Source organism: Uncinocarpus reesii, genomic scaffold (genome assembly GCF_000003515.1).
Source record: "Uncinocarpus reesii 1704 scaffold_2 genomic scaffold, whole genome shotgun sequence".
Classification (NCBI taxonomy): Eukaryota; Fungi; Ascomycota; class Eurotiomycetes; order Onygenales; family Onygenaceae; genus Uncinocarpus; species Uncinocarpus reesii.
The window spans coordinates 745,014-768,357 of record NW_003052499.1 but is presented as its reverse complement, the minus strand read 5'-3'; the positions used below and the strand labels follow the sequence as shown (position 1 = coordinate 768,357).

The 23,344-nt window shown below is 49.7% G+C and overlaps 7 protein-coding genes across 7 annotated transcripts; 1 reads left to right on the top strand and 6 right to left on the bottom strand.

The window, feature by feature from the left end:
- Window positions 1–348: 348 nt before the first annotated feature.
- UREG_03230 (uncharacterized protein) lies at window positions 349–1,586 on the bottom strand (the record flags this gene model as incomplete). Its single annotated transcript, XM_002543667.1, has 3 exons — window positions 349–404; window positions 469–1,176; window positions 1,253–1,586. 3 exons carry the CDS (start codon window positions 1,584–1,586, stop codon window positions 349–351), a joined length of 1,098 nt encoding a protein of 365 aa, XP_002543713.1.
- Window positions 1,587–1,892: 306 nt separating this feature from the next.
- Window positions 1,893–4,504, bottom strand: UREG_03229 (sepB protein; the record flags this gene model as incomplete). The annotated part of the gene is made up of 6 exons (XM_002543666.1): window positions 1,893–2,570; window positions 2,622–2,752; window positions 2,967–3,098; window positions 3,153–3,287; window positions 3,356–4,305; window positions 4,368–4,504. The coding sequence occupies 6 exons, from the start codon at window positions 4,502–4,504 to the stop codon at window positions 1,893–1,895; spliced, it is 2,163 nt and encodes a 720-aa protein (XP_002543712.1).
- Window positions 4,505–5,215: 711 nt separating this feature from the next.
- On the bottom strand, window positions 5,216–6,601 carry UREG_03228 (uncharacterized protein; the record flags this gene model as incomplete). Its single annotated transcript, XM_002543665.1, has 1 exon — window positions 5,216–6,601. The coding sequence occupies one exon, from the start codon at window positions 6,599–6,601 to the stop codon at window positions 5,216–5,218; it is 1,386 nt and encodes a 461-aa protein (XP_002543711.1).
- An 888-nt stretch (window positions 6,602–7,489) lies between these two features.
- On the bottom strand, window positions 7,490–9,644 carry UREG_03227 (uncharacterized protein; the record flags this gene model as incomplete). Its single annotated transcript, XM_002543664.1, has 2 exons — window positions 7,490–8,046; window positions 8,105–9,644. 2 exons carry the CDS (start codon window positions 9,642–9,644, stop codon window positions 7,490–7,492), a joined length of 2,097 nt encoding a protein of 698 aa, XP_002543710.1.
- Window positions 9,645–10,369: 725 nt separating this feature from the next.
- UREG_03226 (uncharacterized protein) lies at window positions 10,370–11,068 on the top strand (the record flags this gene model as incomplete). Its single annotated transcript, XM_002543663.1, has 1 exon — window positions 10,370–11,068. The coding sequence occupies one exon, from the start codon at window positions 10,370–10,372 to the stop codon at window positions 11,066–11,068; it is 699 nt and encodes a 232-aa protein (XP_002543709.1).
- A 704-nt stretch (window positions 11,069–11,772) lies between these two features.
- On the bottom strand, window positions 11,773–19,332 carry UREG_03225 (glutamate synthase; the record flags this gene model as incomplete). The annotated part of the gene is made up of 6 exons (XM_002543662.1): window positions 11,773–11,929; window positions 11,995–15,254; window positions 15,305–18,009; window positions 18,073–18,113; window positions 18,176–18,385; window positions 19,148–19,332. The coding sequence occupies 6 exons, from the start codon at window positions 19,330–19,332 to the stop codon at window positions 11,773–11,775; spliced, it is 6,558 nt and encodes a 2,185-aa protein (XP_002543708.1).
- Window positions 19,333–20,586: 1,254 nt separating this feature from the next.
- UREG_03224 (uncharacterized protein) lies at window positions 20,587–21,434 on the bottom strand (the record flags this gene model as incomplete). Its single annotated transcript, XM_002543661.1, has 3 exons — window positions 20,587–21,152; window positions 21,207–21,260; window positions 21,329–21,434. 3 exons carry the CDS (start codon window positions 21,432–21,434, stop codon window positions 20,587–20,589), a joined length of 726 nt encoding a protein of 241 aa, XP_002543707.1.
- Between the last annotated feature and the right edge of the window lie 1,910 nt (window positions 21,435–23,344).

Below are 23,344 nucleotides of genomic sequence, written 5' to 3'. Positions count from 1 at the left end.
ACAATACCCTTACTAGAATAGCAAAACTGTGCTCAAAAGGCCTTTTTTTCAGTGTGTTCTTCATAACCGTATAGACTACCCCGGGTAACTGTCTTGGTATCTTTGGCTTTTTCAACTCTTACCTAGAGGATATCAAATTTGTATAAATAACTATCCAGAGTATCAACATTTCCTTTTTCTGCCTCTAAGACTAGAGTCAAAGAAAAGACGGAGGAGAGAGGAGCCACGCCTTGATAACCATCAAATTTAACCGCCGCAAATGTTGTTACAATTGTTCTTCCTCCAAGATAAACTCCACAATCACAAAACCTAAGAATATCGTGTCTGCAAAAAGAGATCGCTTGCACTTTAGGGGACAGCTTCAGGTCGACCAGCATCTCTTGTCCTCACACAATGCGCACTCACTAGGAACCCGGTCATCAGAGAGCCCTGACCCAGCTGCCCTAAACCTCAACTGATCGCATTCACCCGCTCGAGATCCCACCGCAAGCGCTGGCGCAGGATTCGACGGCTCTCTTGAGCCCCATCTCGCTTTCCCAAGCAGCCAGTCCGTCAGGGTAACCACTTTGGCAGTTCGATCCCATCCGGAATTCTCATCCGCATGCTCAATAGTATGCGAGGAAACCCGGCCTTCTTCGTCAAACGAGAATATAAACAACCCCGTAAACTGCTCTTCCTTTCCTAGCTTGAATATTGGCGCGTCGCCACCAAGCAATGCGCTTAAGCCCCTATTCGTTCCATTCGACGCGGAGGATGCTGACGCTGCACTGTTGCCTGCTCCTTTGATCCCGCCGCTAGACCCGCTCGATGCATAGTCCCCTGTCCCAACTCTCTTACCCGACCCGGATGAGGGGTTTGGCGTGCCGCCTTCAGTTACCCAGCGCACAACCAGCTTCTCATCCCCGTTGGAGTCTTCACTGTTGAAATCACTCATGACGCCGCCGCGAACCATGCGCTCGCTCATTATCTGTAGTCGCACGTTCCCAACAATCGGAACACTTCCCCATGCCACCGGAGCTGTCCAGAGCGCCGCTCTATACGCCACTCTGCCCTTGACGGTGGGCAGATGGGGATGCGTGGACGGGAAGAGGTGGAGCGTGATATTCGGAGAAAGAATTTCCTGCGGAACCGGGTTAACAAGTAAAGTAGGGAGGTGAGTAGTGAGTATTCGAAGAGCTAAAAGACTGAGGAGTTAGCGATCTTTCGGGAATCTTTGTTACGCCAGGCTTGCGACAGTCTGATCACCACTCACTCTTCCCCAGCTTAAGTATCCTCTCATCAACCGGCTTGTGGCCTTCAACACGTTCATCTCGTCCATTCAAAGCTCTCGCATCGCTGCGGGATATTAACGCCGGTCGTGAGGAGGTAAACCATAGCTCCGACCTAGGCGCTTGCTCACGCCGCAGACGGGCTACGGAACGCTGCGATATCGACGGATATGGCGGGGTCGTGTCCTGGCTTTGCGCCCGCTGCAAAGGAGACGGAGCTGCAGGGATTGTCGAGGATGAATAGCGCCGCAGAAGACTGGCTGTGGAAACTCTGGGGGGCGCTGAGATGGCTGATGGTCCGATGAGGAGCTTTGGCATTGTGCAAGGGCAGGAAAGTCACGGTGCTTTGAGCGTATGGGCAGCTAAAACACGGGCATTCCACTCCATGAATTGGCTTGAGTGCTGCAAGGGAGAGTGTGCTCCCGTCCGTGTCGATACAGAGCTCAGAGTCGCCTTCCAGCTGGTGAGAAACTTTCAAGACGCCAAGATCGAGACAGATGACGTCCGCCCAGCAATACAACGATATAGATAGCAATATGTCTATGCAAATGGCAATTCAATCCATGTATATGCCTCCAGAATCTAATGACAATCTACGCTGAAAGATTGGAAGCCGCAAACACATCATGCAAGATCGTCATTGTCATCCTCGCCCATAAGCCGTTTCTCAGCCAGCTTCCTGATCCGTTCGTCCAGGATGGATCGATCATATCTCTGTGCAATCTTACTCGCAGCCTCCAACATCTTCCCTGTCCGATCCCCTAGCAGAGTAACAAGCTCATAAGCTTTCATGCCTTTCTCCTCCCCTTCCCGGCATTCGACCGCCAGCATCTGCAGGATGATCTTATCAACTTCAATATCCTTCCTTCTTTGTTCTGTGCTTTGCAGCGACGTGGCTTCTTCAGCCTCGATACAGTCTTCCAACAGGCTGGATTCGAGGCTTGTTCTGACGTATGATTCTTGAAGTTTGCGGCTGGCATCTCGGCCCGTGGATCCGTCCATATCAGCGTCGCCGTCTTCATCGTTCGCAGGCGCCTTGCGCGTTGATGAAATGGGTATGTTAAACTCGAATTGTGTGAGCAGTGGCCGAGGGAAGTACGGGTATCGGTCCCCTCCTTTCAAGATGATGCAGTGGAAAGCATCATCGGCCACTGCAACGGGCCAATAAGTTTCTTGTTTCTTACCAGACGCAACGCGGTCAAGTTGTTTAGTATCCAGGAGTGGCACCCATCTAGCCTGGCCTGGTTTGCGCCAATGTTGCAAGACCAACAACACTCCAGATGAATCATAAATACATGGATCCTAGTAAGTCAGCTCACAGAATGAAAACCAGAGATGGTAAATTTCACCTACCCCTTGGTCCGAGAAGAAAACGCTGCGAAGTTCCAGCCCTTCCGTCAAGGCAACCGTATCTTCATTCTGGCAGATCTGATCCTTTCGCACATTTTCTATCGAATATGTCAATTTTGTGATCCCATCACCGCCTATCGGACCGTTGCCAATAGTCAAGACATAGTCCCGCCATGCAGCGCAGGTAACAGTTTGACTCTTTTGTCTATAGACACGATAAGGCGTTCCAAATAAGGTGTAAACCCGGACGTAATCTGTCGAAGTGCTTACGACCACATACGAACTGCTTAATGCGATCGCTATAAGGCTTTAGCACATGGAGGAAAAGGAGTGCTTGTGTGTCCTTACCTGTGATGTGCTCGCCTTCAGGGAGCTCTGTCCTCCAATCGGCCCTTGTGGTCCACATCTCATGTGGCCGATAGAAGATCACGGCGGGATTCTTGTCGAGAGGCTGGCAAGCGAACAGGGTCCCTTTTTCATCTATTTCTCGTTAGCCTGCCTATGCTTCGAGTCCACGTAGCTGGTTTTACACACTTAAACAGGCCTTATCATATAAAAATGGGTCGGTAAAGTGGAAATCGCGATATTGTTCTCGGTCATAAAACTCAACGGTGACCGTGTTGTGGGTTTCTTGGTTCACGCTCCATACAAATCCGACGAGATTAAGACCTAACAGTGCCCTGTTAGCAGGAGATACGGACGGGAGAGAGAGCAGACTTGTATATTGAAAGACTTACAAAGATATCTCCTGCCACCACGCCACGGCGTGCTCCCTGGCTGAAAGGCCTCTTGCTTATGTGGCCGCCACGATGCCCCGATTCTTCTCTTACCATCATGGCCATATGGATTCGCCAAATGGTCATTTGTACGCTTGCCATAAGCGTTAACTCCTTCGGTATAACCAGCGCCGTCGTCGTCCTCCACAAAATCGTCATCTTCATCCATAGGACCAAGGATGTCGTCCAGAGAATCAGGAGTGCCTTGCCTAATCTGCCTCCCGCTGTGTGCTCCATTTGTCCCATTCGAAATTATTCTGTTCGGAAGCGTGGTTGTAACGTCAACGCCAGTAGAAAGCAAAGGGGCAACTTCCAAAATCTTCTCGAGGAGCCGTTGATATTCTGACGGTACAAAATTTGCATAAATGTAGAGCTCCCCATCTGACGTAGTAAATGACAGTTCATTATCCACAGGATGCCATGCAAGATTGATAACGTTTGAAAACTCGTATTTCCGAAGAATGTTCTGAGTGCGAGTTTCCCAGAGGACAATATACCCATCTGCACCGGCACTCGCTAGCAGCGCGCCATTCGGAGACCAAGCAAGGGCCGTGATGTCTGCAGTGTGGCCGTTGGCAAACTTCTTCTGCGTCGTCCAATCTCTGCTAGACACCACGACGATGTCCTTGGTAGCTCCCACAGCTGCAAAAGCGGTCCCATCGGGGTGCCATGCAGCCTGTGAAGTGCCTTCATCCTCAGTCTCAAGCCTCTGAATCACACCATCGATCTTTTTAACCAGCGTAGGTTCCGTTTCAATAAAAGAATAAACGTAGATAACTCCATCCGAGCAGGAAGCGGTAACATATCTCCCGCTGGGATCGAACGTAACGTGCTTAACCCCCTTCGTCTGGTCTCGCAAGTATTTAACATGGCTCATGTCTTCTATATTGACAATTTTGACGGTAAGGTCGCTAGAAAAATGCCCTGTCTTAGCACGAAATCCTTCCGAATGACTCCGATTTTGTTCACTTACTCGCTAGCAACGGCTATCCAGTCCTTGTCTTTCGAAATTGCCAGATCCCGCACGGGCAACGAGCATCGGACAAGCATCTTGTCCATTTGCCCGTCCGGCAAGCCATATTGCCAAACCGTTCCATCTTCTGCGCCCATGATAAACGAGTCGTTCTAAACCCCGCGCATTAGAAACGTATTCCACCATCTCTTGGAAAGCCTTTCTTTGTACAAAGATATAAACATACTAGCGCAGCAATAGCCAAATGGCCTTCCACGCCCTCGTCAATGGTTTTCGGTTCGCCATCTTCGCCAATCGTGTATATTCGGATCGCCGAGTTCGAACCGCCTGTGACGACTTTGTGTCCGCGGGGTGTGTATGCTAGTACCGTTGTTCCAGGTGTGTCTAAAGTCCGCGATCAGAGATAAGTTAGTGAACACGACCATATATGCAGCCTAGATTTTATGACTGTTTTAGAGCTGTCTTACGGGCTGGTCTGCCCCTTGGGGCGGCTTCCACCATTTGCGTAAGTTAACCGATTCCACCGATTTTTAGCAAAATTCAAGTAGAATGCTGCAAAGACCGACAAGTTATAGACGGGGTCTTTATCTTCCTTGGATATTTCATAGCTGAGCGAGCATTGGTCTGATGATATTTGGTCGTCCTCTTTAAATGGGCCAACGCGTTCGCGCGTCAACACGCGTCGGAACTCAAGGCAACTAACGTTTATTTAGTGTCACCCCTGTAACTAACCATCTATCAATTTGTGTTATCACAGCTACAAAGCAGTTTGTTGGAAAAGAAATATCAGCCTAGAGCTACGGATACTACCCAGCTCCGTACACAAAACGTATCATTTTGTGTTTAGTCTACACCCTCAGCTTCATCCTCACTTTAATATCTTTCCGAGGTACACAGGTCGCACTCCCATCCGTTGGGCGCGGGACTTTCCATGCCTTACCATCGGCCTGCTCAATGTCCCACATTGTGAGAAAGGCAGCAGTAAAAATCAATGCTTGTCGCTCCGCAAACTCGGGGCTGTAGCTAAGAATTGTGCTTCCCTCGCGCGGCCAAACATCACGCATCTTTTGAGATATCGACTCATCATCCGCAATGAGCTTCTCGTCTTCAAGGGATAGATCTTCGTCAGACACATCCGACGTTTCTTCCGACTTCTCAGGTAAAAATCTCCATGGCCGGAAATCTTCCGGATCGGGGAAGGATTTGGGGTCCATGTTATGCATAAAATGTGGAACGGCAACATAACTACCCGCGTCGCATTTATAAGTGTTCGGGCGGCTTGTGGCGACTGTAGTGGTTGCGGTGGGTTCCGATAAGGTGATATCGTTTATTAACTGTCGATAGCTTAGCGGTGTGGCATAGACGCGAATGCTTTCATAATAAGTGGCTTTCAGTAATGGGCAAGCAGAAACAAGGGCAGCAGCGTCTATGTGCAGACGAGGCGGTTCCGGTATACTGAAACCGGATTCACCCCAATCCGAGCGAGTCACTTTCGAATGAGGTTTTATTTCCTCCATTATCTCTTGCTTTAACTGCTTGTCCAAGAGAATGTGTACCAGATTCCAGAAAATCATAGTATTGGTAGTCATATTCATGGCCCAGAAGAAAGCCAGGTGTTCGCAGGCGGCTTGTTCCGCTGTATAGCCCGCGTCGGTTAGAGCCCGTGAACGAGCTTTTATGACTTCAGACACGTCGTCCATGTCCCGCCAGTCAAATCCAGCGTCTACACCAGTTTCTGAAGCCGCAAGCCCATTGTGAAACGATTTCAAGGCAAGTAATAAACGGCGACGAGCCGCATATGCCGTCACAAGTCCCGGAAAAGGAACCCAGCGTGGGATACCTAACAATACCGCGTTAAATCGACTGTCAAAAGCCCACAGCTCATTGAGAGCGTACGGAAAGGTCTCTGTGAATGCTGTGCCCATGATGACTGTGGTGGATATCATCCCAACAAAATTTCGTACCAGGCTGAATAAGCCAACTTCGCAAACCGGTCCGCCGTCTTCCTGCTTGTAATATACATCGCTCAATCTCTCCCAAGTCGACTGGTCAACAACGCTTGGGGAGAATGATAAAAGGTTTGGCATAGCCTTCTGGACTTCGCGTACAAGGCTTGACGAAACATCTGTCAGCCATGGATCCTTGCTTAGGAACTGAATTGGCCCAGAGTCCGCGTGAAAACTGGCACGGTTAAAAGCTCTGGTGCTGCGCCTTGCACCAAACGCATTCTCCATGATGTATCTCGTTGCAGGCTCAGAAGAAAGGGATGATGAGTGTTCCAACAATGCTGTTGCAAGAGACGGGCTGGTTACAATATTGTGAGCTCTTCCTCGGATATGGAGACCGACGATTGGCTCCTTGCTGGCCTTCCTGCTGAGCGTTAGCCGCAAAAAGCCAGTATTAGGAGTTGAATTTAGACAACTACATACCCTACGTTCCAAAATAGCTTTCGCCGCCGAAACCCCAAGGACAGCCCGTGTCCCAAATATGGCAGCCAGTACGGCACTCCCCGCACCGAGATTGCTCCATCTGGATATCTCTTGTTAAACAAACATGTAACCCCGGTGATTATTCTGGTCAAAACGCAAACTGCGAAAAAAAATACAATGATAAAAGCTGGGGATATGTCTGATACAAGGTCCGTAACGGATTGAATGATGTGAAGCGGAGCGGACTCAGGTTGCTCTTCCATAGTCGAGAAATCTGTATGGGATCGACTTTTGAAGCGAAGCAGAATATCTTCTTCTTACGCCGCAGTCGAGTTTAGATGGTGTGCTGGACATCCAGCTACAGAGATATCCCCCCTGAAAACCAAAAGGTAGACGCAGGCCACGACGGGGTCAACTAAGGCTTGTACAAGAAAGGTTTGAAGAATAGCCAGCCGCACCTAACGATGAATGTACAAAATAGAGGGAAAAAAGCCTGAACTTGAAGATTTCGTCTGCTGTGAAGAATAGACTAAACGGTGGAATCGCAGTTTCAGAGCTGAGATGGCTGATTATCTAAAATGCCAAGAGATATCACGTGCAAGTCTAGTTTCGTCCGATATCTTTCAGGGGTATATATATAAAAGTACACAGATGGCACAACCAAGGCTGACACTATTATTTACACGCCGACAATCACATTTTGGATTGTAGGATCTTCTTCAGCCCAGCACTTTCCTGCTCATACCTCTCAATGTTCGCATGGCTGTTTTCCAGCTTGGTAAGCAGCCACCGAACTCGAGGTCTAATTTCCTTGGGCTCCTTTTCCAACGAGCCCAGTACTTGCAATTCTCCTTCGTACTTGGTGATGTTTGCGTTTTCCATCGCTATTTGCTGCCCAAGTGTACGCAGCCCCAGCCGACACCGGAGCACATCATCTTCAACCAATCGCTTAAAGGCAGCTGCAAACACAGGCCTGCCTGGCTTAATGGTTGAAGGGCGACCGTTGAGTGTCGTTACGGAGATTAGCTCCGCCTGCTCAAGGGCGCGGATCGTGTTCTCCCCGTTCGTCTTGAACATGTCAGAGAACAATGCCTGGCTGTAAAGCACACTGTCGTTTTCGGCTTCCGCAAGATTGCGGATCAAATACCAGGCTTGTTCCGGTGACCAATTTCGAACCGCATTATCAACATCAGCGATGTACATTTTCAGAATTTCAGCAGCGGATTGATCAACAATGTCGTTGACGGCGGCTGCAGTGGGAATTAGCATTTTATCATTTACGAGCGCACAATAGTTGCCGCTGCTCACCTTCTGGGCTTTCTCCTCTGCTGATCATCCTTGCAAAAAATTCCAGATCTGATAGCCGGCCACCCAAAGTTTGAATACATTTTTCAAGCTCGTTCATATGACCGCCCTCTAAGGTTTCTAGTTGAACCTTGGTCTTATGGCCGTCATTGCTCCTATCAGTGTGGAGGTGATCGAGAACAAATTGTTTGGCAACCTCGGGTGTGCAATCTCCTAGTTGAATTTCGTGAAATACTTGATTCGGCAGCGCTCGACTGAGTGTTTTGGAGTACGAGATATCGCCAGTCAAAAAAATGACACGTGCAATGTTGGAGACCGTAAGCCCTGCGGCCCAATCCGAAAGTTTATTGTATATCATCTGGTTGTCGTTGGCTTTGTGTAGGAAGTTGTCAATAACAACAACTGGCCTGCACTCGGGGTGTCTTTCGAGGAACTCGTCGTCCGTCATATCGGCATCTACTTCATTCATCTTTTTCTTTTCCAGAGCTACCTTTTTCAACGCATTGGCAGTATTCTGGAGAATATGCCCTAACTGCGAATCGAGAGTCTCCGAAAGGCCAGCATTTGCGCCTAGTGTTTGCGTTGCTACGTCGATGAGGCTGCTGATGCTATTCATCCACGAAAACACCGGCCGATAGCCAACTTCTGCCGCAGCGGCGTTTATAGTTGCGCTGTCGCCTCGTGCTTCTTGGATCGGCTTGCAGTCAATTACTAATCTGTGCTTGTAACCCTTCAATACTTCATCGAGTACAAGTTCCCTTTTTCCCGAACCTCTAGGGCCCTGCACGATCGTGAACGTATTTGTAGCTTCGATCAACCAGTTTTGCAGTTGTTGGATGTCGCCTTTGCGATCTTCCCATATCGCCTGTAAGCCACCAGAATCCGAGCGCTGTCTTTGACGGAAAGAGAACATATCGTTGGCCTTGCTTGCCTGTCGTTGGACCCATAACCACATCCTGCTGTTATGAACGTCAAGAGGCGGCGCAATCCGGATTTTGATGAAGAAAGTTCGGATGGGATCGAATATAATAACGGTGAGAGTGGCGAGGAGCGCAGCTATAATGGGTATCACGATTCTCGGGTGATTGACTATCCAGTCTCTTATTAGATGGGGTTTTATTTTCTGCTCGTATGACATCTTTAAGAGCGTGCCCGCACTTCCTCCACCTTCAGCTGCAGAAACTTTGTATCCGTGCAGACAGTTCTTCGCCATAACAGCATAACCAGTGCTCCTAAAATCGAGAAGCGCATACCTAGGTTGGACTTTTGAATCAGACGGCTGTGGGATAATATCTGCCAACTTGCCATAACGACGGGTCAACGAGTAAAGTAGTTCCGGAGTCAATTCCGCCGGTGATGTCCCCGAGGCCGTAGGAAGAAATTCCACTTTAACCCTTGAACTAGGAAATCTCTGGAGGTCTTCAAGCCAGGGATGTCCACGAACCATCGCAGCCTTTACAGATCTGAAAGGGCTGAACCATGGTTTGATCGGATTCTGCTCAAGATACGCGGTTATTGATTTTGAGACTCCCTCCTTGTCCATGTTGGGCGGGTGCGAAAGTTTAACGAAGACGCCGCCTTCTGAATAGCGGGGAATTACTTGTCCAATCCTTTCCCGCAATTCCAAGGGAAATGCGTGTTCAATAGTATTCAATGGGCTTGCGCCAGTAATCCGTTTTATGAAAGCTCCAACGCGCTTTAGCATCGAGGGCACTGGACCCCGGTATTCGAGACGCGACGGCGAGAAGACCGTAACGGGCAGCATATCTTGCTTATGGTTAGCTCTTTGACCGTCCCGTGAAGGGGCGCTGGAACCTACTATCTAGGTAGAACACAGACTCATTGGGCGCTGTGCTTATATGGCCAGTTTCATCAGCCTTTGAGTAAGTGGCCGTGCATCTTCCCAGCACCCGCTGCTGAAGAAATGGAGGCCGGGCGGATTGGAAACCCCCGCCAGAGAAATGAGCGGGGGATTTCCAGCCCTGTCCCACACATGTCCTTCCCGTAAATCTGATCATTGTTCCCCCGTAGACTCCATTGCATTCCGTGCGAAAGGAGAGCAGATTCAATCAGGGCGTTTTCAAGTGCGTTGCGGAGTTGCTTGGAGCCGATGACGTCGTGAGGCTGGTGTTTTCTATTGCTACGCTAGTACGAAGAATACCACCGCAATACGTCAAAATTTCAAGCGGCTTCAAATCATCTCGAGCGGCTCATCTCACGGCGACCACCACTTCCCGCTCATTGCAAGCCCACGCAATTCAAGCCAAAATGGGGTGGTGGTGGAGCTCATCAGGTCAATCCCAACAGCCCTCGCAAGCTTCCGCTCCGGACAACAAGCACGATTCACTCCCGCGCCAGGCGGAAGACCTTCCACCTGCAGCACCTCCGCCGCAACCACGGCGACCAGTAACCCGCGATGAGCTGGCGGACGCCGAACTCCAAGCATTCCTCTCCGGAATGAAAGCCCCCAACGAACCCAGCCAGCCTTCACAGTCACAAACCCCGCCCTCCTCCTCCTCCTCCTCCTCCTCCTCCTCCTCCCCCAGCCCAGCACCCGCCCTTCCACCATCGTCCATAAACCCCGACGCCCTCTACCCATCCACCATGTCCTGCCGCGACGCCTTCGACTACGCCTTCTTCTGCCAATCCTTCGGAGGCCAGTGGGTAAACTACTACCGATTCGGCGAGCTGCGTGACTGCAGCCAACACTGGTCGGATTTCTGGTTCTGCATGCGCACAAAGTCGTACTCCTCGGAGGACCGGGCGCGAATGGTTGTGGATTATAATCGGAAAAAGGCCTCGAGGTGGAAGACGGGGCCGACAAGCCAGGATGTATGGGATATCAGAACTGAGCCGGTCAAAGGGGCGTTTGAAGGGGATTTTGCGGCGCTGGAGAGGGAGATGAAGCTCGCGGAGCAGAGGAATGATGAGCAGAAGAGCGAAATGAAGGTCACTGGAGTTGCATGATTTGGCGATTCATGGATTCTACATACAGTGTTATGTTTGTGGCAATTACTCTTTGATGGCTGGTCGCCCCCCTTATACTCGGATATGGGATGGATATCCAACTACTGTACAATATGGTGTTATCAGGGCCTTTGATTCTGGTCTGCGATAGAACGTTACCCCTGCTTGCAATTTTTGAATATCATAAAGTCCACTAAATCCATAATTGGGGTTATAGAAGGTAAAATGGATTCATTCCCAGAGGGGAAATAAGGTATTCGTATTGTTCAAATAGCGTATTCGGGAAATTGGACTACCAACGAATATATCATGAATCTTTCGGTTCCATGTCATTGATACAAACTCTCATATCATAACAGGCTCTAAATCCAAAGAAGATAAGGCGTCGCCCCGGTATCAAAACAACGGCATCTCCAGAGTCTCAGTGCATAATAGCCGCCACAACCAAACCTTGCCGGGCGCATAGTAGTACAATTCATGAATTAGGAAAACATCGAGTGGAATGGTATATGCTTCATTGCCAGGAAATTGAACGAAAGACCAAAATCGGCTTTTGACAGAAATATCCGCTGGCTTTTAATCACAAGAAGGTATCTCGGAATTACAGAAAAACAAAATCGCTATCGGAATAAATTCGTTGAAAATATTGCACATAAGGGTAGATTGTCGAGCAGACATGGCTGGATTCAAGCGCTTAATTCTTTCTAAGCGGCAACCGCTTGAACTTGAGTTTGAGGAGTTTTCGGCACAGAGTCAATAGCAGCGCGGCGCACGATGCCTCCAGTAATTGGAAGATGAGAAGATGTGCCCATGAGGTAAGAATCGACTTCTCGGGCCGTTTGACGACCTTCGTTAATACCCCTAAATTGAATTGTAAGCTCAAGCCATTAGATCGGCGAGTATAGGAAAACGGTTGCTAAACTTACCAAACGATCAGTGACTGGCCGCGTCGGCAATCTCCCGCAGCAAATACACCAGGGATGTTGGTGGCATAGTGGCCAGGAGCCGTTTTTATATTTTTCCGGGCATCCAGTTCGATTCTGTCGCCCAGCACACGGTCCTCAGGGCCCAGGAAACCCATTGAAAGCAGGACAAGATCTGCCGGGAAGAATTGCTCGCTTCCTTCAACTGTCTTCATATCCCAACCTCCGGAGTTACTTTTGGCCCATTCGACCCGGGTGATATTGATTCCTTTGACATTTCCATCCTCATCACCGACGAATTCTTTCGACATTACGCAGTATTCGCGGGGATCCTTGCCGAAGTGCGCTTTCACCTCATTATGGCCGTAGTCCACACGGTAGACGCGTGGCCACTGAGGCCAAGGGTTGTCACTGGCACGCTCCGCAGGAGGTTGAGGAAGAAGCTCGAAATTGGTGACCGATTTGGCTCCATGACGAACGGAGGTGCCAATACAGTCATTGCCGGTATCGCCGCCTCCGATAACGATAACGTCCTTTTCCTTAGCTGAAATGTATGCGCCATCAGCTAGCTCAGAGTCAAGTAGAGATTTGGTATTCTTATGGAGGAATTCCATTGCGAAGTGAATACCTTTCAGCTCACGGTTCGGAATCTTAAGGTCTCTGGCAACCGTCGCACCGGTAGCGATAACGACAGCATCGTTTTGCTTCTGTAGAGACTCCAAAGTCACGTCGCAATCTGGTCCAACAGCCGTACCTGCAATAAATTTGATCCCTTCGGCAGCCATGAAATCAACCCGCCTCTGAACGATCCTCTTATCAAGTTTCATGTTCGGGATACCGTACATCAGAAGGCCGCCGATACGATCAGCACGTTCATAGACGACAGCACTGTGACCAGCGCGGTTAAGTTGATCGGCTACAGCAAGGCCTGCGGGACCAGAGCCAATAATCGCAACCGTCTTACCAGTACGGTTTGGTGGGGGTTTGGGGACCATCCAGCCCATCTCAAATCCTCGATCGATTATAGCACATTCGATCGACTTGATACCGACGGGGTCGTCATTGATACCAAGGACACAGGCACCTTCGCAAGGAGCAGGGCAAACACGGCCTGTGAACTCAGGGAAATTGTTGGTCATGAGCAAACGATTTAAGGCATCCTGCCATTGATTCTGGAAAACAAGTTCGTTCCACTTCGGAATGATATTGGAGATAGGACAACCAGTATCGGATTGACAGAATGGAACACCACAGTCCATGCAACGGGCGGACTGGTATTTAAGTTCATCGTCATTCAAACGCTGCGACAGTTCAGCCCAATCCCGTGTCCGAGACTTGGAGCTACGGTACTTCTCATTGCGGCGGTGATATTTCATGAAGCCTTTAGTTTTATCTAGGATCAAGGCTGTGCGCTTCTTTTCCGCTTTCGTGTCGGTGATGCTATCTTCGATGTCAAGAATTTCACTCTTCTTCGCTGCTTCCCGGTGCTCGTGTTCTAACTTTTCCTTTGCAGCATGATCTGGAGACTTCAAAGGCGTGAACCCAACCCTCTTGGCTGTAGCCTTTTTAGCCGCTTCCTCATCTAGAACTCGCTTGTAGTCAGTAGGCAGAACCTTGACAAAGTGGGACAGCGCCTTGGTGAAATCCACAAGAATGCGAGTAGAGATTTCCGAGCCGGTGTAGTGGTGGTGGTCTTCGATGAGCCCGCGAACGAACGCAATTTCGCTCGGCTCTTCAATCCCAGATAGCTCAACCATTTCCATATTAACCTTGGAGTGGAAATCACCACTCATATCCAGCACATAGGCGATACCGCCGGACATACCAGCGGCAAAGTTACGACCAGTAGGGCCCAAAATGAGGACCCGGCCACCCGTCATATACTCACATCCGTGATCTCCAACGCCTTCGACAACCGCAGTGGCGCCAGAGTTACGGACAGCAAAACGCTCGGCCGCAACACCACGGAAGTAACAGCTGCCACCGGTCGCACCATATAAACAAACGTTTCCAACGATGATATTCTCTTCGGCTTTGAAGACTGCACCGCGAGGAGGGTAGACGATGAGACGACCGCCAGACAGGCCTTTGCCGACGTAATCATTCGCATCACCTTCAAGCTCCAATGTGATACCGGGAGCGAGGTAAGCGCCAAAGGATTGGCCAGCAGAGCCCTTTATATTTGCGTGTATTGTATCCTGTGGGAGACCAGCATCCCCATAACGCTTACTCACGTGGTATGAAAGTGTAGCGCCCATAGCCCGATCCGTGTTAACGATATCGCATTCGACCCGGCAAGGAAGGCCTTTTTCCAGCGCGAGCTCAGCCTCTGAAATGAGCTTATTGTCCAAGCGGACATGAAGACGGTGATCTTGTTTCCGAACATTGTACGTTGCCACGCCTGGACGAAGGGAGTGGGCAGGCGTAAGAATAAGGGATAGATCGATATTTTCTAGTTTAGGAGATGGCAAATCATCTCTGATTCTAAGAAGTTCTGCACGGCCGACCATCTCGTTGATAGTTCGCATACCCAGTTTAGCCATGATTGCCCGGAGTTCATTGGCCACATAGTAAAAAAAGTTGATGACATGTTCAGGTGTGCCTTCAAATTTCTCTCTCAATACGGGATCCTGAGTTGCGATTCCAACAGGACAGGTGCCAAGATGACACTTGCGCATCATGATACAGCCCATAGCAATCAAAGGCGTTGTTGCAAAACCCCATTCCTCAGCTCCAAGTAAACACGCGATGGCGACATCCCTGCCCGTCCTCAATTGACCGTCAGTTTGCACGATTACACGGCCACGAAGGTCATTTAGGACAAGAGTTTGGTGAGTTTCTGCAAGACCCAGCTCCCAAGGCAGCCCGGCATATTTGATACCCGTCCATCTGGATGCACCCGTACCTCCGTCGTGGCCAGAGATGAGGATGTGGTCAGCTTTGGCTTTGGCGACACCGGACGCGACGATGCCGACACCGACCTCCGAGACAAGCTTCACAGAAACCCGGGCTCGCGGATTAGAGCATTTTAAGTCGTAGATCAGTTGCTTCAGGTCCTCGATAGAATAGATATCGTGATGTGGTGGTGGAGAGATGAGGCCAACGCCAGGGGTGGAGCGGCGAGTCTGGGCAATCGGCCCCGTGACCTTTGAGCCGGGAAGTTCTCCGCCCTCTCCAGGCTTGGCGCCCTGAGCCATTTTGATCTGCAGCTCATCCGCGTCCGCCAGATATGCCGACGTGACACCGAAGCGACCGGAAGCAATCTGTTTGATCGCGGATCGCATTGTGTCCCCGTTTTCGAGGACTTTGCTACGTTCGGGGGTTTCTCCTCCTTCCACCGATGTTGGACTTTCCACCCAAGTCGGTTCATCGCGACGGCAAGAGTTGAATGCGATTCGTAAGAGATGGAACCATATGACATGGCGCCCGTGACGAATCGACGAACAATTTCTGTCCATGGTTCAACTTGCTCGATAGGGACGGGAGCCCGCTGCTCGAAGTCGAAGTCGAGTAACCCACGAAGCGTGCAGTTTTTGATTTGTTCGTGCTCTGATCGAGCATATGCTTCATACGACTTATCATTCTTAGTGCGCACGGCGTCCTGAATATTGGCAATGCTAACTGGATCATTGATGTGGGATTCGCCGCCGTCTCGCCAATGGTATTCACCGGACTCTGGAAGACCAGGAATGTGGGTTATCTTGCGGATCGGATATCCCCGTTCGTGGAATGAGAATGCATCCTGTGCTATCTGCTCGAATGTCATTCCTCGAATCCTGCTGGCAGTGCCTGCGAAACAGCGATCGATGACCACATCATCGATACCTAGCGCTTCAAAGATCTGAGCACCTTTGTAGCTCTGTAGGGTGGAAATACCCATCTTGCTCATAACCTTGAGAATACCGCCATCGCACGAAGTCTTGTAATTTGTGATGACTTGCTCATCGGAAAGTTGTTTTCTGATCAGGTTTTCACGGTTCATCTTGAGAATGCATTCCATCGCCAAGTATGGGCAGATACCATCCGCACCATATCCAACGAGGACACACATGTGGTGAACTTCGCGGGCTTCAGCCGTCTCAACAACAAGGGCAGCAAGCGATCTCCATTTGTTCCGAACAAGATGGTGATGGACGAGACCAGTTGCAAGGAGTGACGATACCGCAACTCGATCTGCCGAAGTTGCACGGTCGGATAGGACAATGATACGGTCTCCGTTTTGAATACCTTCTGTGGCAGCAGCGCAGATATCATCCAGAGCATCAAGATACCCTTGGATACCCTTCAACTTATCGAATGTGATGTCAATCGTTTTGACTGACCACTCGCTCTGTATCGACGGCAGCGCCTTCAACGCATTGAACTCGTTGATCGACAGGATTGGTGAGGGAAGATGAAGCCGGTCACATTGGGAAGGGTTGATTTCCAGTAAATTACCCTGTGGCCCAACGTAGCACTCTAGGGACATGACAATAGCCTCTCGAATGGGGTCAATGGGAGGATTTGTGACCTGGGCAAAGAGTTCGCGGAAATATTCGTACAGCAAACGCGGTTGTTGTGCTAGGCAAGCCAGCGGGGCATCATTCCCCATCGAGCCAAGAGCTTCCTTTGAATCTGCGGCCATAGGACCGAGAAGAAGACTAACCTGCTCAAACGAGTAACCGAAGGCCTTGAGGCGCGGGTCTTGCTGAATCGTGATGTCGTCCAGTATGGGTGCCAGACTACCAGTTTCAGAGACCTGCTTATGGATTTCAGGCATGCTGAGCAAATACGTCTCAATCCAATCCTCAAACGGCTGGCGATTTGCCACTGTTCTCTTTAATTCTGCATCGTCAATGATCCTTCCAGCGACTGTATCGACAAGCAACATTTTTCCAGGTTGCAATCTTCCTTTTTCAATCACGCGCTCCGGGTCGATTGCGATTGTACCGACTTCGGAAGCGCATATGATACGGTCGTCGTCAGTGACATAATACCTGCAAGGACGAAGCCCGTTGCGGTCGAGGTTCGCACCGCAGTAGCGGCCATCTGAGAATGTGAACAGGGCGGGACCATCCCAGGGCTCCATCAAGCAAGCAGCCCATTCGTAAAAAGCAGCTTTTTTCGGGTCCATTGCTGGATTATCTTGCCACGCCTCAGGAACCATCATCATGACTGCTTCCGGGAGTGACAACACGCCGTTGATTGTGAGCAATTCAAGTACGTTATCGAACGCAGCAGAATCCGAACCACCGTCTTCTACAATCGGGTATAGATGTTCGAGCTCGTCGCCGAAAACGTCCGACTTCAAAACCCCCTCTCTAGCCCTCATCCAGTTCTTATTACCACGCAACGTGTTGATTTCACCATTGTGAGCGGCCCACCGTAGAGGCTGCGCTCGATCCCAAGATGGGAATGTATTCGTCGAAAAGCGAGAGTGCACAAGCGCAAAATGACCCTCATAATCCACCGAGAGGAGATCGTGATAATATTCATATACCTGGATTGGAGCAAGTTGACCCTTATAAACGATATTCTTGTTGCTGAGCGAGCAAATATAGAACCAGTTGGCTAGCCCCAACACGTGGGTAGCCCGCTTCCGTAGGACATAGAGCTGCCTTTCGAAAGTATTTTCGTCAAATATTTCTCCGTGATCGCTATTTGGAGCCTTACCATCGCCGTAAGCCGAATGTAAAACAACAAATGGCTGAACAATGGCCGGTTCACGCGACAACGCCGCTGGGCCAAGGAGGGTTGAATCGCGAGGGACATCACGCCATCCCAAGACGCGAAGGCCCAGTGACTCTGCCAAGTTTTCGAATGTAGCTTTCGAATTTATGACATTATCGACGTCTGGCTTGAAAAACAAGTTACCAGCCGCATATTGGCCCAGGGGCGGAAGTTCCACTCCGACCTCCCTAGCAAAGTGTTTGACGAAAAACTTATGCGGAATGCTAGTCATGACCCCGGCTCCATCGCCGTCTCGCGCATCCGAGCCCACCGCCCCTCGATGGGTCATGTTGCACAGGAGGTATCGTGCTGTTCGATGAGAGCTCAGTTAGCACTGACAGCGATTCCCAGTACACAAAGGCACCACCTTACCATCAGTAATAATTTTATGACTCGGTTGCCCTTTTATGTGACTAAAACAGTCAGTCAGCAGCGCTCAAAACAATATCGTCGACATGACAATTGATCAACGCACGCTGTAAACCCTACACCACAGGCATCCTTCTCCATCTCGGGATCATAGAGGCCTTGCCGCTGGGGCAAGGCCTCCGCCCAGCCATAGCCCTTCTCCGCCTGGTACTCCGAGTACTCGTGGGGTTGTTCCTCTTCCAGACTCAGATCATATGTCTTTCCCGGGAGCCCCATTCTTCCGCCTGTGACGGATAGAGAATGGCGACGGTGACTTCTGGAGTTCGATCAAGCTAAGAGGTGGGATTAATTATCAGCTCAGATATAGGAATGATGGTTTCTCTGAGAAGACGAGGTAAATCTCTGAAATAGTCTCTGGTGGAGTTGAAAGTACGTGAGGAGGGAAGTCTGAGAAGCAGAGGGAGAGAGATATGTGAAGGAAAAATAGTGACAGCAGAGTCCAGCAGAGGTGACGGAAAGGGTCCTGGTGCAGACCAGCTTCTGTGGAGCTCAGTCCCGATACTCGCCCGTGGCAAACGGCCCAGAGAAAGCTAGGCGGGCCAGTGACAGGGCTTATCGCAGCTGCCTGACAATTGATCACGGCACTGTAGTACCATCTATGGATGCTGGGTTGCCAATGATGCTCATGATGCGTCAACAATGAAAGCTGCCTCAGTGGCTCAATTGGATTCTTTGCAGCTCTTCATGGACAGATATTTACTTCTTCTACGTGTAACGACACGGCATGTGAAGCCGGGCCTTGTTGCCTCTGTCGTCCTTGGGAGCTCCTGCTGTTTTCGCCCTCGGGTCTGAGAGGGACGTTTTGGGGAAGGAGCGAAGCTCCAAACCTTAAAGCCTAGATAAGCACGTCCGACCAATGAGAGCCGTCGGATTGACAAGGGTCTGGACGGGGCGGAAATCAGGGTTCTGGGAAAGCTTAAAGCTAATCGCGACCGATAACGGCAGGCACTCCAACATCTATCTCACCGTTGCTCTCAACGGACGACTTCCTCTTCTCGACTATTTGCTGGGACTGTACGGTGTATCCTTCTTCTTGTGTGAGGTGATGGCTGATTCCGCTGCTTCCCATTCCTTGGCGCCCATTTCTTTGTTGAGCGTGCGGGACAGCGATGCCACTTGCCCCGGAGAAGAAAGCAGACTAAAACGTGCTTTTGGTGGGACAGGTTTGGATACCCTTTCCTTTGCGGTTTGCAGGTCAGACATGGTGAAATTGGAACCACAGCCAAGACTGGGCAATGGTCATCGGCATGTATGTACTATTATTGAATGTCCTGGACAGCAGACAGTAAGAAGCTGTGAAATATGCATATCTAATCTAATTGGATTCTATCCAGATGCAAATATCTCTGCTCTATTGGCACATCCCGTCGATGAGCAGCACAGACGCCCGTCAAGCGAATACAGACTGGCCGGGCTTAAATCAGTCTTTGAGGCTGAACGCCCCGCGGATACCGGAAGTACATATACGTTCCCTTCACGAAAAAGAGCTGATCCCCAGCCTTTCCTTCAGGGAGAATCAAAGGTACCGTTACACCCTGCGCTGGCATGTGCAACCAAACCGAAGATGCAAGATCGCCCCACCGAATAAGCATCCGACATCGGCTGGCGATCGTTCCAGGAGCCGCAGCTGCAGCACAACCCCCACACAATCATGGATTGCATCCTGAAGTCATAAATTCAAGTCATGGTTTCAATTATCATCTCCAACTATCTGAGATTGTTCCTCCAAGTGGGCCCGAAGACACGCGCAAGCTCGTAGGGCTTCACTCACTTTGTTTTCTAGTACGGAGTACTCCGTAGATTTAGAGATATCTCCGCTTCAAAGTGAATGTTCTTTTTAGATAATTCAATGTTATGATAACCAACTACCACCGGCTGGTGAGGGGTAAATAGAAATGCTAGGGTCAATTCCTGCTTCGTTGAGCGGATGTACCACGTACTCCGTACGGAGGAGCCTGGCTTATAATCATTTACTTTGAGCCCAAACTATAGGCCATTCTAACGAACCGTCTAGACACAAGAGCCCAGCATAAGGGTCCATATGCACATGTGAACTTGCGAAAACACTCAATATCCTCAGGCAATTGTAAGAATCTGTCTCTCTACGCATTCATCGGGTGGTCAACTTCCGGTCTCACCCGACGCCTTGAGCCTCGGGGTTTTTCGGGAAATGTGTCGCACTCTTCCTCCCGCCGGAATCCAAACACACTCCAGCTGCACAACCTAGGCAAAAAAGCCCATAGAGGAGGGATGGTTGTCTCAAAGGGGTGCAATCGTTTGTTCTTCAAAATAGTTGATCCCAACTATTTTCTTTCCAACAACTTCGAAAGCTGCACTATTTCCTATATGACAAAAGCCCGAAGGCTGAGCCTGTCCCTGAGGCATCATCCAACCCTAGTCCCATCCATGGCTAGGATTCCAAACAGGTAGAGGCACCGCCATACAGTTACCGTCGGGTTAAAACCATCCCCACAAAGGCAATTGCCCCAGCTGATCAATATACTGCGCCATTCCTTTGGTGTTCCCATCACAGTCCGGGAACGGGGTGCTTGTCGGATTTACACCTGGCCCATATTCCACCGCCGGGCCAGCATGGCGGAACACAGTCTCCTTCCTCTCACTAGTATGGCACTTATTTCCAATGTTAGCTTCGAAGATCGTAGGGAGTTTCTTGATCCCTCCGCCCTTGCCCTTTTCGATCATGACATGGGCACAGTTCATATACATCTCTCGAGCGCCCACAAGATTGAACCATGTCCAGGCGAGCATGGCTTTGCCGTTGTCGACATCGGCGGGTACCCGGAACGAATATTTCTGATCGGGAGCCAGTGGGCAGGCACCCATGAATGATTTGATGACCTTCCATGATTTCCCCTTGTCATAGCTGAGGGAAATCTGACATGAGCCACCGTGGTGGGTGGCCGTGCCGTCAAGAATCATAGTATAATCTTTTCCTGCCTCATAGGTAGCAACCGGACGAAATTCCACGGTCTTGTGATGGCCCCGACAGGGAAAATTCTTGCCTATCCCACGTTATTATACAGCGTGTTTGTGAGCGAGAGATTCCAACGGCTTACCGTCCGGACTCAATGGGCTCTTGTTGTCATAGTCGATCTGGGAGCTGTTGTTGTCTAGATGTTTGCCACGCTGTTAGCGATAGGTCTGAAAAGCATAGATTGGAAGAGAAAAGGGTACGGACGTGGGTCGAATCTGCTCATGAGCGCGTAGGGCTGCCGCATCTCCATATGGCCCAAGACGGACTGAGCAGCGCAGAAAGCACCGAGAAGATAGAGCATGAAATGCATTTTGTGTCAAATAAGGACAATAAACCCTTGTTGTCGACCTCGTAAACCTGTTTCCTCTCTATACCTCGAATAAGACCACTACTCTGTAAGGAACTTCTTCACCCTAGGCCCACCCCAGCGCTATATACTCCCAAGGGATCTGTTCAATGATGTAGCTTGTGTTGTATTTGCATGTTGGTCAAGGTTCAGCCGGGAGCTTTCTCCAGCTTCCAGTAGCGTTGATTGCCATGGATCACCAACCGTCTAGCCAACCATTTTAACCGCCGGATTTCATGCTTCGTACTTTGGCCGAGCTATGGAGGTAAGTACTTGCGCCTGGGTTTGACCTAATCGGCTAGTCTGCTGCGTATGCCCTCACCCTGAAGAATATTAGTGAAATATTGAAAGAGCAAATCTCAGTCTCTAATCGCCCATTATCAAGGAGATTTCATCATAAATTTGGTTCCATTTTAGGTTCGGTTGGGAAAGATCGGAGAGGGTGTGAATGGGAGCCAAAAAGAGTAAAGTATAAGCATAACCACCGCTGCAAAAGCATGATTCATAGATTTTTGCCAGAGAACTGGGGCAGCGTCATCAAGCATTATTTCTTTCCATTTGGTATCCGGAACGCAATTCCCTCCTGGATCTTCTGAAACTGTTGCATATCCATGCCCCCGCAAGGAAACATATAAGATTCCCAATATATTCATTCAGGATATCATTCACCACGCCAGTCACACAAGGATTGTAATAGCAGGTATTGTTATTGGCTCCAATGACTGTTTGTCATAATGCATCCAATTCAATCGTGCCGAGGTTGTAGAGCCTCATGCTCTAGAAAATGCCATTATGCTGTACACCACACCGGTCCAGATGGTTTGGTAAGCTTCTGAAAATATGAAACCTGTTCTTTTGCATTTATCACTGCCTGAGAGGAGTTAAATATACCCCGTAGATCAGTCTCGATTTAGAGTCACTTACCAAATTAACAGGCCAGACCATGTTGATGCAAGAAGTGTGAGGAATGCAGCAAAGGAAATCTGTGACCTTTCAGGTGGAATCAGGAGAAGCAGCACTATATAAAAATGATACACCAAACCACAACCAATAACGTATTGCGGTAGTTGCCAGTCCAACTCCTCCACTATTGTGGACCAAACAGTTGATATGCCTTCAGAGCTCCTCTCATATGAAGCTGGCAGTTAAACCTCATTGCAATATTATAGAAGTCACTGCCACAAGGCCAAATTTCGCCTCGGGAGACGCAAGGTAGGCTCAGAGTATTGCTCACGTGCTCCCTTGACAACGCGGCTAGTTCACTAACTAGTTACTTAGTTACCCCCATTTGGCATGTCTTTCAATATCAACCTCACACTACACAGCATCCCCTTCCAGTCAAAAGCTGATGGCAATACTAAGATTAGGCTTTGCTATATGTGGCGTCGAGATATCACTAGCATGCACAGGAAACACTCACGAGCCGTTGGCTAAAGAGAGCGTCACCTCAGACCAGGTCGAGCAAAACGCTACCTGATGCAAGGGCCTGTGAAGGCCTCCGAGCCAGCACCACCGGCGAGTTTCCTGCATTGTTGACTCTATGCGGCGAATCGCTGTGCATTTCCTCCATCAGGGCGTCGACACCTGCTTTCTTCCATGATCTACATAGAAAGAAAGGCCGAGACCGTTGCGAATTGACATCATTCCATCAACCTTATCCAACCATTTCCCAGGACGGTTGGAAGATGCAACAAGGTGCCAGTGCACTGAATTGATCTAGAAATGATTTTCCAACTAATTAGCTCACATTTGCTTATTCTACAGTGAGCTCCTGAAAGATACCCAAGTTACAAGCATGCCGAAACCTGAACGGCGTGTCTACCGAACCGGACTTTTGCATGGTGCTTAGGTATCCTTTTACATACTCTCCCTTG